The 20,836-nt window shown below is 36.8% G+C and overlaps 2 protein-coding genes across 2 annotated transcripts in view; both read left to right on the top strand.

The window, feature by feature from the left end:
* Window positions 1-5,072: 5,072 nt before the first annotated feature.
* si:ch73-345f18.3 lies at window positions 5,073-9,560 on the top strand. Its single transcript, XM_043232947.1, has 4 exons — window positions 5,073-5,217; window positions 5,635-5,701; window positions 6,902-7,114; window positions 8,633-9,560. The coding sequence occupies exons 1-4, from the start codon at window positions 5,179-5,181 to the stop codon at window positions 9,001-9,003; spliced, it is 690 nt and encodes a 229-aa protein (XP_043088882.1). The 5' UTR covers window positions 5,073-5,178; the 3' UTR covers window positions 9,004-9,560.
* A 1,006-nt stretch (window positions 9,561-10,566) lies between these two features.
* Window positions 10,567-20,836, top strand: part of fam126a (family with sequence similarity 126 member A) — a 35,112-nt gene continuing 24,842 nt past the window's right edge. Inside the window, 1 exon segment of the mRNA XM_043233042.1 lies at window positions 10,567-10,709. The gene's annotated coding sequence lies outside the window, so the exon portion shown is untranslated.

A 20,836-nucleotide genomic window follows, 5' to 3' on the forward strand; every position in this document is an offset into this window, starting at 1 on the left:
ATACGTGTTTTTAACGTGCATATGATACGCGTTTTTTTTAACGTGCATATGATACGCACCTACCCCACAACAATCCAAAATCGATTTCTGTGCTTAAACTGTAAGCCAAATCGAAACAAACACGTGCTATTGATACGCGCTTCCGTGAGATCGGGGTGTGAATGTGCGCTGCTTCCGGTGTCAGGTTTCCAGGTGTTTTACCTGTACAAAAACAGGCCGTTATGCTGCTTGTACAGCCTAGATCTTTACATTATTTCAATGCAGGCGCAAACAGTGTTAACAGTTCACCGCGCTTTCTTATTCTTAGCGGCTAATGAACGGGAATTCTCGCAAATGTACGGAAACATGCTCTAATCAGTGCATATAATATTAATGGCTGTGTACATAGCTTTGTGCGACGTTTAAAGTCACTGTAATGATATGTAGGGGATTACAGGAGCATGCACGAGCATGTTTTCCGTTGTAAACGAATGAAGGGATTTATGGAAGATAAGCCTCATCTACTCCTGAGTGCTATTGTTGTGTTTGACGTGTGATTGCACTGGTTGGATGCGCGTCTCTTCGCCCACAGATAATGCACGTCTCTTTCTCCCCCCCTCAATGTTTTCTGCTCAATTAGTAGCTAGTGAAGCGCTTTTTCTCGTTTGTCAGCACAAACACCTGCATCCGGAGACGTCCCCCATCAATACCGCTTTATTCCGCAAACCTTCACTTATGCGCTCAGCGAACGGCGCGCGGATGACAGCGAAATGATACGGTACCGGCGCCGTTTCACAGCAGGTAGCGGCACAGAAAGAAGGCAAATTACCAACAGCTGGTTAAGCTTTGTTTAGCTGCCCGCTTTTGTGTTTTCAAGCACTTGGCACTCAAAGTCAAAGACAAACCAGCGGCTGTGTCCCAAAACCTAGCTGCAGCGCCACAGACACCAATGGAGCATCATCTCTGGCCACGTGACTCAAATCATCTCGCGCGGGGAAGTTGCTCGGGGACGGCGGACTTGTTGCTAAAAGTTGCGCTGTGACGTCACCGGGCGATGACGTCATCGCGCCATCACGGCGCAACATTGTTTCGTTAAATAAATGCGCAATGTAATATTAAAACACATTTTGAATGCCATTATAAAACACATTCTTTTTTTTTTTTTTAACAATTTAAGGCTTTTTGTTGTCAAGTCAAACGTATCTGCATTTAAAATGGATAATATCCATTTCTAGATATTATTCTCAGTGTAGTAACCGATCAACAGTCGCAGCTACCAACCATAAACGAACTATTATGAAACTATTTATTAGTATTAGTAGTAAATCGCCGTTGCAAATAATAGGCAACTGAATACACGTGATGTATTTTGTGTAATTTAGATGGAAAAGTAAACTTTTTCGTTTTGCTGGATGCTTTCAGATTAATGTTATTGATGAATTTGATGAATATGATGAATTTAGCAACAACATCGCTGCTCAAATCCAAGCTACACGCCTAACAAATGAGCTCCCTGCAGTGGTTCCCTAAGAAGTAAGCGAGCTGTGGGAGCTCAGATCTTCAGGGCTGTCACTTTCTGACTTTTGTTTTCGTGATTATGACTGTCCTTGTAGTCTGGAAGCGCATCGGGAGCGGGAAAGCGATGCTTTTAGAAAAAAAGGAAATGCAATTTAATGCGGACCCGAGAAACCCGAAATCTATTAAAAGACGAAGATCAGAACGGAACAAGAGCCGAGTGATGTTAAAAACAAAAAGAGTCGACAAGCAAGCAGAGAGCATGAAGAGCGAGTCAATGGCTACCTCTAGAGGATATCACAGAGAACTGATCTCATCAGGTTATGTGACATACCTGGGTATGTTTAAGGGTAAGTTCGTGGATAACCTCAAATTTCAGTTCGAGCCCTAACTTTCTGGGTATGTATGTAACCATAACAACTGACTCTCCGAAGATAACCTGCTCGGGCCAGGTTATGTTTCAAAATAACTTCGTTTCAGAAGGTTTATTTTTGGCGTGCCCTTTTGAGGAAGATCCGTGGACGTTTTTTTTTTGTCGCAGATATTAATATAATATAAATTGACGTGTTTGCATACCCAAATGAATATTTGAGAGCGTTATCGTTTTCAAAAGCAGCAGTTTATTTAACACGTCTTTTAAAACCGCATGTCGCAAATGTGACAAACGCAGTTCTGCGCTTAGCACAGAAAACATTCTGTGCATAGCATAGGTTTTTGCGTCTGGCCATTTTTTGTGCAGTGTGGGCGATTCGGAGCATGTGGGAAGGCAACTGTGTGTCGAGCCGTTCGTTCAGTATCTCTGGCACTTAAACAGTTCTTACCCACGTTTGTACAGTTCCTGGCCATAAAACTCTGCTTGTTATTAAAGACCTGACAGAGTGGCAGGTTTGTCCTTTGTAGTAAAATCTATTTCATATTTAATCATATTATTGATATCTATACATGTATTCATTATGCACACACTTCATACTTCCATAACTTTCTGAGGGTTTCCAAATGTAATTGGGTGCATTGATGGCACTCACATTCCTATTAGATTCAATAAATGAGGTGACTATGTTAATAGTGTGTCTGTTATAGTATCAATGTGCAGGTAACAACTCTCCCTTCTTAAAATCATGAAAGTCTAGGACAGTAATATGTGAGGTGGATAAATAATTACTAATGTCGAGGCAAAATTGCCAGGATCTGTGCATGATGCCAGGCATTTCAGCAGGATATGTTTTACTTTATAGAATTTTTTTCCCTTTTACTATATTTGTGTGTTGTACACTTCAATCATTACAGGACAGTACAATGGTTTTACTAGCTGGGGACAGAGGATACCCTTGTCTGCCCTATTTAATGACACCCTTACCCTGAACCTGAGCCTGGACCACAGACACGCTTTAACCTGGCTCACAGCCGAACACAGGCCAAGGTGGAGATGACTATAGGGATCCTCAAATCTCGGTTTCAGTGTCTGCGTGGGCTCCAGGTTAGTCCAGAGAAGGCATGTGACATTATAGTGGCTTGTGTTGTGCTTCACAATATTGCCACTATAAAGGAGAGAGCCACCCTCCTTGTATTAAGGAAGATGGCCCAGAGGAACATCTACAGATTTTACAGGCCAACAGAGATGGAAGACTTTTGAGAGACAGGATCTGTCAAAATTACATTTATTAGTTTTTGCACTGGTCTGCCAGGCACTTCATTTCTTTATTTCCTGAAAAAATAAATAAAAGTACAATTCAATAAAATGTTTTTGTTGTTGTTGCTTTATACACACAGATATATACATATATACATGCACCCAACACTTTTATCATGCAACAGATTGTTCTGACAGAATATTCAGACAAGTTCTCACCTTAAGGCGATGCTCCAGTAATTCAACTTCAAGTGCTGCTTTTTAGTAGAGCCTTTTCTCTTCCATTTGAAGCTGTATAAGGTCCATCTCCACATCACTTTTCCTTATTTGTTTTTGAAGATGGACCTTATACAGCTCCTATATAACTCAACTAGGAAGGTGGAAACAATTTAATAAATGAGATTGTTTGGTCAGACAATATAATTAAAATATGGACACTTTAATGCAAAAAGGGGCTACATTATAATTCATACCTCAGTGGATCTACCAGCATTGTCCACTTCTGTCACAGCAGATGTGGTCTCTTCATCGTCATCTTCATCATCTTCATCCTACAGGAGAAATATTCAAGTATATTATCTATCCTAAAAGCAACTAAAGGTACCTGACAACAAATCACTTACAACTGTGACAGACTGTGTTCTTTCTGGAAAGTCCAATAATACAATCCGTCCATCAGTTTCTATAAGAACACACAACCCATAAAATTCTCAATATTATCAAAGAAAATAATACATGAAAACAGTAACATGTCACTCTAAGATCACAGTAGCTTATACATCATATGCAGTTAAATAAAATAAGCCTACATAAAACATTTATCTTGTTAAAAAGCCTTTAAGTGACAGAGATAGTCATTTATTAGGACAAAAATTAAAACAAATCATAGAGGTAAACTCACATTGCACCATTTTATCACCATCACTTGTGGTGCATGGTGTGTGTGATGAACTGCCCCTGGATGCTCTTTATTAAGGGACAGTGCCAGCTCCTTGGACGGGGTGAGGGGAGGTGGTGGTGGGCTAGTCTTCTTTCTATTAGCTACATGACAGAATGAATATACTAAATCCTGTTATAATAATAGTTCAGTAATTGTGTAATCAAATATTACCTTTTTGCAGAATGTTTTATGTGTTTCATTTTGACTTGGCTTAAACTTCTTGCTTGGCTCCAGAAGGATTACACCTTATTAAATAAGAAACATACATTATTATTTTAAACTAAACAAATAAATGGCAGCAAAAGTAAATGCTTTCATAGTGATATAACATCTATATAAATCATACTTCATTATTTTGCATTATAATAAAACAGGATTTAATACCAAATTTGTAATTTAATATACTCACGCATTCACTCTGTTGGTTATTTTTTGCCAATCTCTTGCTTTAGCTGATGTAGCTGTATTGCTTCTTTTCTAATATTATTGGCTTAAACTTCTATAAGCGTGCATTAAAACCTCAGCTCCGCCTCTGTGAAATACGCCGCTCTCTTTTTTTCTTTGAGTTTCCATGGTGACTCGTGAAATCGGCGATCCATTGAAAATGTCTTTCTACATGCACCGTGCACACGCACTAACTCTGGGTAACCAGTTGGAGGTTGACTAAACTAACTCTTCTCAGGTGTTTTGGAACCGACATACTCATGGTATGCCTGTTTGATAAATCAACCCAGAGGTTTTGATTTATCAAATGGTAAGTTAACCAAGCTTTCTGGAATACCCCTGATCTCATCTCAGAAACAAATACAGCGAGCCCTTACTAGTATTATTATTACACACGACTATTAATATAACCTGTTTCTGCCTTTTTATGATTTAAAATAGTTTAGAACGTTTATTTTTTTGTCTGTTCTTAAAACTAAACCGCCTTTTTATTTCTGTGCATATATTAAATAATATAAAATGCACGTTTTAAAACGACTTCAGGCGGAGTGGAAGGAGCAGCAGGTGAGACGCGTCACGGGAACGCACCTGTGTGTCACGTGGACCGCATGACCGTGACGTCATCTGCGGCCAACTTTCACTACAAGTAAAACTCCCGCGACCTGAAGAGATGGGCTGTTGTTTCTCCTCTCCCGACGGAGACGGCGAGGTACGAGGCTGATTTCTGCTTGTTTGGGTAGATTAAAGGTGAACTGTGTGTCTGTTAAATGAAATCTCAGCGTGTGAGGAGGACAGTGTGTGAGGTGGATAGAGACTTCGGATGTAAAACATTGCCGTTCTTGCTGTCCTCTGTAGATTGAGCCCGTGAAGTGGTTTGGTTGAGTGTTTTCGCGCCTCAGTAGTTCAGAACAAGCGCTTATTTCGCTGTAAAGCAGGTCACGTGCAGCTCGACGAGAAAGAAGAGTTCAGGCCGAAAGAAAGGAGGATTGTTCTGATCGAGTCTAATATCATATTCAGTGCGGCGCAACTTGATTCATTCAAAAGGGTCTTTCTCTTCTTTTATTTGTGCATTTGTTCTCTTTAAGTTTTCATCTGGGTTCTAAAGTCACTTCTCCTTCACTTTCAGAGAGAACCTTTGATTCAGTCCAACAATAAAACACCAACAGAGTCCGCGAGACCACCGCGAGCTAACAGTATATATCTATTTAATTCTATCTATCTATTTATAAAATTCTATCTATATATCTATATAATTCTATGTATCTATATAATTCTATCTACATATCTATTTATAAATTCTATCTATATAATTCTATATCCATATATATTTATATAATTCTATCTACATATCTATATAATTCTATCTATATAATTTTATCTATTTATCTATATAATTCTATCTATCTATATATCTTTTATATAATTCTATATATCTATTTATGTAATTCTATCTACATATCTATATAATTCTATCTACATATCTATTTATGTAATTCTATCTACATATATTTCTATCTATATATCTATATATAATTCTATCTATCTATATATCTTTTATATAATTCTATATATCTATATAATTCTATCTACATATCTATATAATTCTATCTATATAATTTTATCTATATATCTATATATAATTCTATCTATCTATATATATATATCTATTTATGTAATTCTATCCACATATCTATATAATTCTATCTATATAATTTTATCTATATATCTATATAATTCTATCTATATATTATTTATATAATTCTATCTACATATCTATTTATATAATTCTATCTACCTATCTATATAATTCTATCTACATATCTATTTATATAATTCTATCTATATATATATTCTATCTATATAATTTAATCTATCTATCTATCTATCTATCTATTTATCTATATAATTCTATCTATATATATATATATATATATCTATTTATGTAATTCTATCTACATATCTATTTATATAATTCTATCCACATATCTATATAATTCTATCTATATAAGTTTATCTATATATCTATCTATATAATTCTATCTATATCTATTTATATAATTCTATATATCTATATAATTCTATCTATATCTATATAATTCTATCTACATATCTATTTATATAATTCAATCTATATATCTATATATATATATATAATTCTATCTATATATCTATTCTATGTATCTATCTCTCTAATTCTTTCTATATAATTCTATCTACATAATTTTATCTGTCTATATAATTGTATCTTTAATTTTATCATTCTATTCTGTCTATATAATTTTATTGTTCTATCATTCTATCGTTCTGTTTATCATTCTGTCATACTATCAGTCTATTTGTCGTTCTATCGTTCTGTCGTTCTATCCATCTCATCAGTGTTTGTTGTCCCCCAGCGGATGTCGATGAGAGGAGAGGAGTTTTTTCTGCTCGTCGTGTGGGTGTTTCTGCTCTGGATGAGCGCTTCACCGATGTGGCAGAAACCTTCAACAAGCAGCAGGAACACCACGAAACCATGAAGAACAAGCTTCAGACTCTTGCGAGCCGCTATCGCTGTCCAGTAAACGACAGCCTGTCTGAGTGCCTGAGGAAGATCAGGGAGAGACACGGTAAGAGCCGCGGCCTGCAGAGGGCAGCAGATCTAACAGACCACCTCAGACTCCATCTGCAATTAACACCATAGAAGATGCACGTGAGGGTTATGCTGACTGCAACTCTGCATGTAATTAGTTCTTCATAATCATGTTAGCTGGAGATTTCTGATGTGTCTTCTGGTAACAGTTCCTCAGACTACCAGATAAATGACACTTTAATTGTTTTGTAAATATGTTTATCTAGTATAACATCAATCTCTGCATTTTATTTATATATATATATATATATATATATATATATATATATATATAAATATATATATATATATATATATATATATATATATATATATATAAATATATATATATATATATATATATATATATATATATATATATATTTATATAAATATATATATATTTATATATATATTTATATATTTATATATTTATATTTATATATATATATATATATATATTATATATATATATATAGTATCTTATTTATTTATTTTTGCTATATATATATATATATATATATATATTTTATTTTTTATATATATATATATATATATATATATATATATATATATATATATATATATATATATATATATACCTATACTAGATATATATGCATGCTGAATGAAAACATAGTGTCTTACTCAGATCGTGGTGCTGATTTTGCTCTAGCGGGTCACACTTTCTCACTAAATACGTGCATTTCGTAACCCTTTTGCTTTCGACAGCCATTTGTTAGGTGAAGAAATCTTATCACTTAATCAGCAGAAAAACACCAATCACGTGATTCCTGTCTGAATCTGAGCCAGAAGATCCTGTTTTCACACACGCCACAGTATTTTGAACCAGGGTTGTTATAATTAACTACCAAATCCATACCAACAACTATTTATATTAATATTTTGAAGTAGGTGTTATTTTAATATTTTCTGCTCTCATGTTCATTAAAATTTTTGTATTTTTTTAGTTTTATTTTTTTTCAGTTTCTATTGTTTTTAAATGTCTATAAAGTTTTCAGCTAGCTTAAATGAAATGTTTTGCATTTTATTTCAGCTAGTTAACGAGGCAAAATTTCTCTTTTTTTTTTTTTTTTTCGCCGAACCTGTTCTACGTAAAACAACTCAAATTAAAAACATTTAAAAACAGGATAAAAATGTCACAAAAACTAGCAAAATCGCATAAACTTTAACTAGAATTAACACGAAATGTGAAATGATCTAATTAAAAATATTAACAAAACTATAATGAACAGCATCTGTAAGTTATATTATACGTTTTGATTTTAATAGCATTCTTTTTGTTGCTTTTATTTTATTAATTGTATTAAAGCTAATGCATATAGTTATGCATGATCAAACGAGCTAATATCAGGCCTTTTTTGCAAATGCATGTTTATTTTAAAGCTGCATGGCTGTAATCATTTCGTTTTGGCGGTAGATGTGTTCAGGACGATTATGCATTGGATTGTTTAATGCAGTTAGTCATACTCTACATCCCTTTCGTTCCTATCAGAGCTCTGTCACATCAGTCTGGAGGTTAAAGGCTACGACTTCAACCTGACGGCGCGCTCCGAAGCCGAGGTCCCCGGCGAGCTGAGGCGGACGCAGGAGAACGTGGCCGAGCTGAGCCGAGCCGCCAAGTCGGTCATCTCCGCCGGCACCAAACTCCACGAAATGATCGACTCGCTCCTGAGAGACGAGGACGGCATGCGCCGGCAGATCCAAGACGCCGAGTCCAGACACCAGGAGCAGAAGAGGCTGCTGGACAACCTGCGGGAAAACCTCCGAGAGGCTCGGAGAGCCAAAGAACTGAGCCCCGCGTACAGGAAGGAGGCCGGGAACCTCCTCAACGAGGCTGCGCTGCTGTCGGGGATCACGCCCTGAGCTCCTCCAGCGAGCTATGGACGTTTATTTAGCAGAGCTTTTATCTCAAGCCAATTATAAAGGCAGTCGAGTCTCAGCCGTATGCGCTACACCTTGCTAGGTATTTTTTATTAGATAATACATAAATATATATAATACCGATGTAATAGAAAAATACAAAGAAAACAATGAGTTATATATAAGCTTTATATACAAAAAATGATATTAGAATTGCATCATAATAGACGCACTTTGGTACATTTTAGTGCATTTAGCAGACGCTTTTATTGCATCGCTTTCGAAATGTAGTTTTGCGTTGCACTCTTTTAATTTTTAAATCATAGAATTGGTTTGAGAGCATGTAGCTGTAACTTATGTGTTAGTATTTTAGTCGAAAGTGTACGTTTATCTGTGAACATGATCAAACTTAACATTTTTGTAACCGTTTCGTAGTTTGCAAACGAACAATTGTATCGTTTTCGAATGACTGCACCTTAAACGTTCGCTAACCTTTTCGTTCATCGTTTTCTACATGTTTTTGTAGATGCTTAAATGCAATAATAAATACAGGTTAAATGTGCCTTTGTCGTTATTTAAAAGTTTAGTGCAAAGGTATATATCCATCGCACTGATGTTTTTCTGCACCAGTTCAAGAAATAATCTGACTCATCCAAGGTTTGAATGAATTGGGAAGACGCACCGAAGTCAGATTTAATCAGAAGATTCACGAATCGTTTCCAAATTTGCGATCTACATTAAACGATCGCGATATTTGATCCGAATCACGATCTGATTTAAAAGTGTCGCGTTCGGTGAAGATTTTTCTTGTTAACCCTGGCAAATTTTTGTCTTTGTGAATAATTGTATCTATGTTATAACGTTTGTACTGTTTAATAATAATAATAATAATAATAATAAAAAAAAAAACTTTCGGTGAAGATTCGGGCCGCGAACCGGCTCCAACGTTCCGATTTAAATGATTCAAAGTCCTGAACTGAATCAATTTCTTTGAATCAAATAATTTGCGATCCGATCTTAATCAAATGATCTGTGAAGTCCCTGCTTCGTGAACCCACCCTGAATCTAATGTTTGGCTCTGAGAAAAATCACGAAACCCTGAACGATCAAACCAATTTGCGAAATGCGCTCCGAAGCCCTTATCCGAATCAAACGATTCGCTCTCTGAATCAAATGATTCACGAGGTTCCGATCACGCGCATACTCCACACCAGTGACCGTAGCGCTGCTTGTAAGGAGCCGCAATGCTATTTTTTATTCTTTGTATACATCTTCACCGTCATTTCACTGACATATTTGCATTTTTCGTTTTTAAAATATTTCTAAATTAAACGCATGCACTTATGTAATCTACTTTAGCGCACAAAACATGCCTATTCCGTCATGAATAACGCATGACACATAGCTGAATACATTTAACAGTAGTTACAACAGACGCAGTCTACCTCGCTAGTGGAAACCGCGAAGTCCCGCCTTCGGAGCGATTTGATTGGCTGCTATTTGTGGCCGCGGCTGTGGGTTTTATATCCTCCCTCGCCACTGGCCCGTGCCGCTGTCAATCAGAAATCCTAACTCGCTCCATGTTAGACTGAAGTGTGTGAAAGTACTGGTGAAGGACTCGCGTGTGTTCAGTTGTTACAGCGCGTTAATGGACTAACCGAGACATAAACGAGACGAGCGGGGGGAAGGCCGTGCATATAGCATGATAAGTGAGTATATATATATAAAAAACTACATGTATACGAGCTATGAGTCTCGCTTGCATTCGCCGATGGCGTGGCGGTCCATCTCATGTGACTAAACAAACTAAGGTTAAGCTTCTAAAGCGTCTCTCATGATTAAACTCGTTCATGCGCGTCTCTGCAAACTTCATGTGAGGGAGAACAGAGGTGGACGTGTTAGAGGAGGGGGGTTAATGAAGGACAGGCTCGGCTCTCGCTGTTTTAAGCAGTTGACAAGGCGGTTGAGCTCGAGCTGTCATTGCTCAAGTGCGCGCGTGGACGTGTGTGCATGGGTTTGCACGAGTGTGTGTGCGTTTAAATTCTTTGTGTGCACGCGTGCTTATTTGTTTATGCACGGTGTTTGTGTGCACGCACAAAAGTGCATGGGATTGAGTGCTTGATTGTGCGCGCGCGCGCTCATGCATGGGTTTCTGTGTAGCGTGCTTGAGTACAAATATGCATGCATGCATGTATGTTATTTTTAGAGCATGTGCATGCATGCATGTATTGTTTGAGTACTTATTTGTGGGATGCATGGATGAGTGTTGGCCTTATGCGTTTTTGAGTGTGTGTCTTAAGTTGTGTAATGCGAGTTGCACACAAGCACATCAGTCACACGGTTCACCTTCCTTCAAGTCATTGCACGACAGAGGATCAGCATGTTTTTAAAGGAGTAAGATTATAAAAGGAAGTGACCTCTGTCACGAGGGAAGCCACTTGCGAAGAGATAAGAGTCATGCACACCAGCAGAAAATCACAGTTGTGTCTGCTGGTTATCTGAGAGCTGATTAGATGGACGCAGATGTGGCTGGTGAAGACCACAGCTGTTCAGATGATATCATATGGCGTGTTTTGTAGATGTGAGCTGATGAACATCACACACAGGTTCCTGTGACGGTCTCTCATCTCCGCCTCGTATGGCAGGAACACAGTCTGGTCGGCGACCGCCTGATGCAACAAGCTGGTTGCGGTCGCCAAGTTTGGTCGAATTTTTTCATCTTAGTGTCATTTTAAAATGCTAAAGGGCAAGTAAGCCAGACATCTATTGTCTGAATCGCCTCTCTTTTGCTTTCAATCAATAATTTTTATTTATATAGAGCACACTTTTAACAGCACAGGTTGCATCAAAGCACTGAACAGTTTAAAGTAGAAGAATGCAATGACAGGGATGTGTAATGACCAGAGTGAACGATTTTGCTTTCAGAGTTCAGTCCGTGGAAAAGAGTAGAGATGTTTTAATTGCATCCCATTAAGTAGAAGGTTTTGTGAAATGAGCTGCTAAGTGATTCAGTCGATTCGAAAGATTTGCTTGCTTCAACATTTTGTGACATTTTTCATGCATTCAAATGTTTTAGTGATTTATATTGTAAGGGTGTTGGTTTCTCGATTTTAACGTCTTAAAACCCCAGATTTATTTATTCATGTATTCATTCGTTGCGTGCAGTAGTTACAATAAGCTCTGTGCTTGACTTCCGCTGTCAAACGAAGTCTCAGCTTTGAGGTTTGGTTGTCAAATTTTAATCTTTAATATCACGGATATTACCGTGTTATCACCAACCGAAGTTGATAGCGCTCATTGAGAGATGCACATGTCCTCTGCCCGATATTCGTCCGAGTGAATCAGAATTGAATCAGGAATCGGAACCGAATCGATCTGCGTGGCTACGCTGGATGGACAGAAATGTTGCGTTTGCCGGTTTTAATGGCGTTTATTTATTTTTTTCCAGTTCCTGCGTGATTTATCGTGCTCTCAGTGTTCACTCTTGAGTGCTTCTCAGACGAGATGAGCTCCCTGATAAGTCTCTTCTTGTATAAGTGGGCGATTCTTGGCCGGAGCGAGCTGTAAATTGGTCCAGACTCCGTGGAAAGTCAGAAGTACATCGGTGCGTCACTCGCGGGCCTCGAGGGAGTGATACCGATCGTCGGTTTCTCTTACACCGTTATCATCCCGGTCTGTGCGCTTTGGATGTTCCTGCTCCCGTCTGACCTTTAAATGGCACCTTATTACGACTGTGTGCACACCGGCGCTTATTAGCCGTGTTTCATCGCTGTGGGAGAGACGGCGGACGTCCACTCTCTGCTCTACATGCACAACCCACAGGCAGTTCATTAATCTGTGGCTGAAATCAATATGAAAGCGTCTAAAGAGACCGGAAGTACAATAATGCAGATGTGAGTGTAATTGGCACTGACAGCGTCTCCAGCGTCCCCGGGGTCCGGAGCTGTCGTTAAGAGTAAGAGCTTCAGAAGTCAGATTGCAGATTTGACGACGTGTGAGCGTTGCGCTGCCTGCTCGTCTGCAGGCTTATTAAAATTGAGATAGAGACATCTACTGCGCCTTTACGTTAAGAACCTTTCAACTAAGTCGCTTGGAATTTTTTTTTTTTTTCCTTTTCTAATTAAATGCACCCTGGGATTGAAACGTGAAGTCAAACGTGGGTCAGAAAAATCCAGCTTTTTGGTATTAAGCTCTGTGTTTGATATAAATGTCAGGCGCCAAACAGGAAGTGGGCCTGTGTTTTCACAATAGTTTTGCATATTTAAATGACAACTGGCCATCGCCTGCCTGCCTTCGATTTCTAGCCATTTCAATGCTGTGATTTTTTTTTTAGCTTGTGTTTTTGCCCACATCATCTTGTAGTGCTTTATGATTAATGCAATTGTCAGTAAATCCGGTTCATTTGCTTCTCTGTGTAGTAAGTGCTCCATCTGAGATCACGGGAAAATACCACATTTAATAACATTGTTTTAGCATTTTACAGTTTAATTAGAGAAAACTGCTGTCATGCCGCATACGCAGCGGTTCATCACGGCAACCCGTTAAAATAAAATAAATTGGAAGAAACTGTGTGAGAAATATTACTATTTATTTACTATTTACTATTTATCAGTATTAGCAACAATGCTACTACTGCAACTATTAGTAAATATTAATAAAACTTTATTTTCAAAGGAAATATTCTTATTAATTTTCTTAAAGGCTAGGGTTAGATTTGATTTAAATTTTAAACTTTAGTTGTTTGCCTCCCACCCAAAAAATAAATAAAGGAGGAATCTAATTTTCATTAGTTGAATGTTTTATGCTTTCACCAGTTATCAAGAAAAATGAATAAGGGTTTATTAGGCCGTATTATTGTTTAAAAAAGGACCCTATGCAACAAAGAACAGGCCTAGGTTTCCCGTCACACGCTTGCGATTTCATTGCGATTCATCTTCTTGTCCAACCTTTATCAAAATTGGTGCAGATCATCTTTAGACCTGTCCTCACAAAAATCACATGCTGAGTTTTTGGTTTTTGACGCCATTCTCCAGAAACGTAATTATCGTCCTGCTAAAAATGCCGAACAGAAAGTGAGCTGCCGGCTCACTAGGGCTGCAACTAACAACTGTTTTGATTCAACAACTCGTTGGCCAATTAATCGATTAATTGATCATTTCGATTAATCGGATAATCCCAATTTAATTTTTTTTAAATTGACAAAACCATACAAATATTCAACAACAGCTATGCCAGCACAATGAGTGTTTTTTGCGCCGTCTCCTCTCTACTGTTTAATCACGTGCTTTTCCCGGAGCATCCGTTTCCGTTTCCTCCGCTATTATAAATGCATCTTTTTTTCCATAGAAATGCGTTATTCAGTGTTGTATTTTGACGTGGCCGCTTGAAGTTGGCCTTGTGCAGACCCGACTAATCCATGATGAGAATCGTTGGCAATTATTTTCATTATCGATAACAATCGACTTTATTGAATAGTTGTTGCAGTTCTAATATTGACAGACATTTGCCACGATGTAAGTTCTATCCATCTACGCCATCTAAAGTATTAAATTTATTTGTTTTGTTTTATGCTTTTTTTTCTAGATTTACTGAATTATACCTTTTGTTCTTGTAATTATACAGCACTATCATTAAAAATTGGAACGCTTACAGACAATTACACAACAGCTTTTTTGTATTGTTGTTTAGTATTTAAATGTTAACTAATTGACCTTCTAATCGGCGGTTTCACCATATACATAAAGTTGAAGTGAAACCACTCGCTCTGGGCAATGCATGGTGTTTCCCAGTTTTGGAGGATGTTGAATGCAATTGGTTTCTGCTTTCAAGCTAAATGAGCGAAAACTGGAAGTGAAACGTTGTTTGTGTTTCAGGATGCATCCCGTACGTCGTGTCGCATGCTTTTTTTGTTGTTGTTGTTGTTGTTACGGCTTCTGTTCGTGAGGGTTTCGCTCGCCTCATGATGTTCCTGACAGGACACATTTGTTCTGATGTTACTCAGAAGGCTGCGTCGTGTCTGAGTTGCATAATTCTCTAAATGGCGTCTGGAGTCCAGCAGCATTAGTGTTTCATAAAAGGTGTGATTAATTTTTCTCTGCTAGAAAGGTGGATATTGTGCATCTGTCAGACTGAATCTCGCGCAGGGACAGGGACGTCTCCAGGGTGAGTGAGACTAGTTTTTTCACACTCGTTCAGCTAATTTCAGGTTCATTTGAATAATCGTTGGTGTTTTGAGGCACAAATGTTGCAGCGTAGCGGATTAGAAAATCATTCGGCTTCCAGAAAATCGTCTTTGGTGGATTTTGTGAATTTCGTTTCTGTAACGGCTGACTTTGCGGTTTAGTTCATTTGGTTTTCTATGGGGTTTTAGCCTGGAAAGAAAAAAGTTCACGCAATTTTACATTTTTTTTATTATGGAATTATGTTACTTTTTCCCCAAAATATATTTTTTCTCTACTACCACTTTTTTTTTTTTTTTTTTTTGGGAATAAATATGTTATATATATTGCCAAATTATATTATGTTATATAAATACTTCTTAAAAAAAATATATATATATATATATATATATATATATATATATATATATATATATATATATATATATATATATATATTTTTATTTATTTATTATTATTTTTATATTTTTAACTATATATTAGATCCTAATACCCATCACAAATCATCAAAACCATCCGAAATTATGACAAGTCATACATTAATTTCATTATTTAACATAACACTAGTTAACTGGCAAAGCAATTGTTCTAAAGCATTAATTAATCACAGTAAATGATAATTTCGACATGTAGGCTGCTGATACATTTTAATTTTTAATTTTTCTTTAATATCACTTAATGAAATAAACTTCAGCTAACACGAACTAACCATGAATTTTGATTCAGAAATGCTGCAACAAAGATTTTGTAATAAATGCATTTTAGTTGACTATGGAAGCCTGTTAAAGTGTTACCAATTAATTAATTCCTTTTTATTTATAAGGAATCAAACCATATCTGCAAATCTGTCCTAAAACATGTTATAGATACCATTTTTGCGTGCAGTATTTACGAAGTTGAACAAGTGGTTACTCAAACATTTACTCTAAGCATATAAGCAAATTTCCACTCCAAAGTTCAGACTTTTGATAATCGACCAAACAGATGCACAAACATCCACTGATATCAGCTAATAAATCTTTTCCTTTTATACTTTTACTAGGTCTGTATTCGTAGCATCCTTTTTCAGTTTACAATGAGAGTCAATGGCGAGCAAAATAGTCACGCTCCAAAAGTGCGACTCGTTCTTTTCATCCAAAGTCATAAAATGGACTAAAACATTGTCGTTCGCCTCTCATCTTTCTTTAGGGGGTTAAATACCCAAAAAGGCCTGTTTGGGTCCCCATCGACTTCTATGCTATTTTCCTCCCCCTACTATGGAAGTCAATGGAGACCAAAACAGCCAGGTTACTAACTTTCTGTAAAGCATATTCCTTCATACAGGTTTGAAATACTCGAGGGTGAGTAGATGATGCAGAGCAGGTTCGTTGAGAGTTCAGGTGAGCTTTGTGCCCAGAGTAACCCTCTTCTCTCTTTGTTGGAAGTCCATTAGAGAGGTACTTTCGTAAGTAGAATAAAAAGCTTTTCTAAATGGCAGCGAAGATAATCGATATCCTTTTATCCTCCTCCTGATGCTCGAGATGGACCTGCCTCACCTTTACGACCGTCACGACACCTCCGCACAAAAAACCTCGCAGATTGAGTCACCGAAAGACGCACGAAACGGCAAAAACAGCCCAGTCACGTGCATTTGGGTTTAAAATGGTGATTTTTTTTTTTTTTTTTTTTTTTTTTTTTTTTATGGTAGGCCTTATACAAAATTTGCGTCCATTTTTAACATTGTGCATTTAATAAAATAATTTAGTTTTATTATAATTATGTACGCTATCATTCAGATATTTTTAAGTCTCTTTTGCTCAGCAAGGCTGCAGTCATGTTAAATATTTTTACAATTAAATATTTAATATTTTTACAATAGTTAAATATTTCTACAATTTAAAAAAACATAACACATTTTTGTGAACCAAAGCTGTATTTTCAGCATCATTTAGTGCTTCAGAAATCCTTCTAATATCCTGCTGCTCAAGAAACGTTTCTGATTATTGTCAATGTTGGAAAAAAACACAATGTTTTTGTGGGAACAATTTATTTTTCAGGATTCACGGATGAATAGAAAGTCGAAAAGCAAACAGCATTTATTTGAAATGGGTTTGAAAGTGTTTTCTATTCATTTCAATAGCAATTCGGATAATTTAGTGCATCTTTGCTGAATAAAAATATGAATTTCTTTAAAATAAAATACTGTACTCAGACAGTAGTGTGTGTATTTTTCTTTCAATAGTTTTTCAGCCGAAATGTCTTATTAAATTTTTTTTATTTTCAGTCAAAATAATGTCATTTTGAGTTTTATACGAGGACTTCACCCAAGTACCTTAAAATAAAAATGAATTAGTCATCATTTGCTCCCCCTTATTTTCTAAATTGTATAGGTGTGAAATGACAAATGTTTAATTTGGGGCTTGGTTAAGTCTAGTTAAACCTCACTAATTGGTCAAGCGTCTTGTTTTTCCTCGCTCATTCACCTGTCATCCATCAGTTCGCTGATAAAAGCGTCTTTCCTGCCGTTGTTGTGGTGTGTGTAGGAGTGGAAGTGCTTTAATGGGCTCTTCTGTGTCCGCGGATGTATTGAAAGCGTGTCCTCGGGGTTGTTTTTGGGTCACCGAGGGTCACGTCTCCTCATTTGAGTCAGAATGGTGTCAGATCCTGCTGGTTTCCCTCTCTGTGTGTGTGTGTGTGTGTGTGTGTGTGTGTGTGTGTGTGTGTGTGTGTGTGTGTGTGTGTGTGTGTCTGTGTGTGTGTGTGTGTCTGTGTGTGTGTGTGTCTGTGTGTGTGTCTGTGTGTGTGTCTGTCTGTGTGTGTGTCTGTCTGTGTGTGTGTCTGTCTGTGTGTGAGAATCGCGCAGCACCGGTCGAAGCAGACAGGGCAGATTTCCCTCACACCCCTCCGAAAGCCAGCCCCCCGCGCTCTGATTGGCCCTCGTGCGGACTGGCCCTCGCTCTGATTGGCTGTCGGCTCTGTGGGGGTGGGCGGGGCTAGCAAGGTTTGAAACAGGAAATGAAGCAACGTTTGTGCGATGAGGAGGGACTCGCTCTGTGGGATATTCCTCAGTCATTCGGACTTCGTACGGTAAGAGCGCTTAAAATAAAGCAGGAATAGTGAGAAATGTGTGTGTGTGTGTGTGTGTGTGTGGGGTAACGTTTCAGTCAGACTGAAGAGTGTGTGTGTGTGTGTGTGTGTGTGTGTGAGAGAGAGACTCCCAGGAGTGCGTTTGGACGTCAAACTAATCCAGCATATCCTAATCTTCTTGTTTTTGGTGGGGTTTTTCTTGTGAAGTGTTTGTTAAATGCGAGGTTTAAAGCACACGTAAAAGCCCGTTTGCCTGAGAGCGAAGCAAGGACGTGTCGAAATGGGAGGACGTTTGTTCCTCAGAACCAGTCTGATGACTTTTTAGCCTGTTTCTTTGTGCCGATTTTGCGGTAAGGTCATGGTAAATATGATAAAAGGAGCTGCGCCTTAACTGGTAGGTTAAACTGAGCCGCTTTCTCAGTAGACGTCTTGTTAAGTGCGCTCACTTGGCATTTAGATCGCTGAAAATGTGCTAAACGGTTGTGAAATGGTGCACTCGTCGCGTTTATTAATCATTCGTAGTTAGATCGTGCTCCCGGCGCATTAACTGACGTTAAACGCAAATTTGTGATTTTGTAATAATGCATCAGTAAATGCATAAAATAAGATTGAATTGATGATGTAGATGTATGGCTCGTTCTTAGTTCATGTTAACTAATGGAGCTCATTGTGAAAAGTGTTAAAAACATTTAGTTTAAACGGTAAGACTCCTTTAAGGCTGTTGATTCCTGAGTACTAGTCAGCTGACTGCGCTGTGTTTACTGTTTCTGGGGTAAAAATATGGTCAAATGTGTTAAATGGAGCTCGTAAATTGTATAGTTGGCTTATGCAAATATTATAATAGGTCTTCTTGGCTTTGTGTTTTGGGATTTTTTTTGGTTTTTTAATTTAATAAAAAAGTTTTTGTGCTTTTTGCAGTAAGTTGTGGTCAAATGTGTTAAACAGAGCTGCACTTGTACTCGTATACCGTGAATTAATATAAAATATTTTTATTTTAACTTTATTTTATCTTGGTTGAAGTTGAACAAAATAGGAATACCGAACACGTTTTTTCACACTCGTTTTTTTTTTTTTTTTTTTTTTTTTGCATAAAATAAATACCCAAAATGTGTTTTTTAATGTTTTGTCTTGGTTTTCCAACAAAACAAAAAAAACCTAAAAATGATTGAATTTGTTAGCGTTCCAGTAGACATCGTGCCTAGTTTGTAAATTTAATATTTATAAAAAGACCCCCTTTTTGAATCAGGCGTGTATTTATTTAATTAATTTTTTTTTACCGTATAAATTATTATTAAAAACATTAATAAATATTACAGATCCCAATTTGAGCACCGTGTGAATGTTATAATAAATGTAAATAATTAATTGTTGCGAATTTTATTGACTCTTTTTGTTCGCCGAAGACAGCTGTAAGGCGTTACGATATTAAGACGTAAGCGTCGTCATTTTCAGCGAACGTAGATTCAATTATAGTCCGATTATATCATCGATAAAGGGGCGGGGCTTTGGGTTTGAGCCGATCACGTGACTCTAAAGAAAGTTCACAACGTTGCTTCTTCTGGTTGTGAAACCTGTTGGCCGTTTTCCTTTCCTGAGCGCTGCGAGCTGACGTGATCGACCGCTTCGGTCTCCTCCTTATCGCATTTGATCCAGATTGATTAGGTTTTGGGCGCGCGGTGGTTTGAGGTTTCTCTGAAGACGAGGAAGGATGTGTTTGGCTCTGGCAGAGAGGCAGCTTGTTGTGGTTTATGTTTCGTGTGATTTTCATGCTGAAAGTGAGAAGCGCAAATGTTGTTTAGCCTGTTAAATGGATCGTTTCATGTGTTCGGGTACAATGGTTTAATGCAAAATAGGGTTTAGATTTAATGGATAATTTGCCGTATTGTGATGATAATAGTGGTTTAGTAATGTGTTGTGTTATTGTTAATCAGGTGTGTGATAACACACTAATGTCACGAACCGGTTCGACATTATACACGACTCATGCTACCAATAATACAGAAAGTAGCGATATAGAGCAGTGTTTATAAGAATATATGTTTTATTATGTAAAATAAAAATATATTTTTAATATTACAACAATTAATAATAATAATGTATTTAATACTATGTGTATGTGTATGTGTGTTGGTTATTTTTAATAATATTAATAAATAATATAATGCATAATAAATAACGTAATTAATATTTAATACTGAAGAGCAATGATTAATAGCATGCGAAGTGTTTGTTTATATAGTCGTGTGTACTGTGTATGTTTATGTATATATAAATACACGCACTGTACATATTAAAAAAACATTTATATCCATATAGTTTATATTGTTATATTAAGTATTTGTAATATAAACTTTTTAGATATTTATTTTACTTAAATATACATGCATGTGTGTAATAATAATAATAATAATAATAATAATAATATCATTATATTAACAACTATCATAATTATTTTTATTATATTACAACAACAACAATAATAAATATTATCATTATTATATTAACAACAACAATTATTATTATATTATTAATAACAACAAAATATTATCATTATATCAACAACAACAACTATTATTATTATTATTATATTA

Source organism: Puntigrus tetrazona, unplaced genomic scaffold (assembly GCF_018831695.1).
Source record: "Puntigrus tetrazona isolate hp1 unplaced genomic scaffold, ASM1883169v1 S000000746, whole genome shotgun sequence".
Taxonomy (NCBI): Eukaryota; Metazoa; Chordata; class Actinopteri; order Cypriniformes; family Cyprinidae; genus Puntigrus; species Puntigrus tetrazona.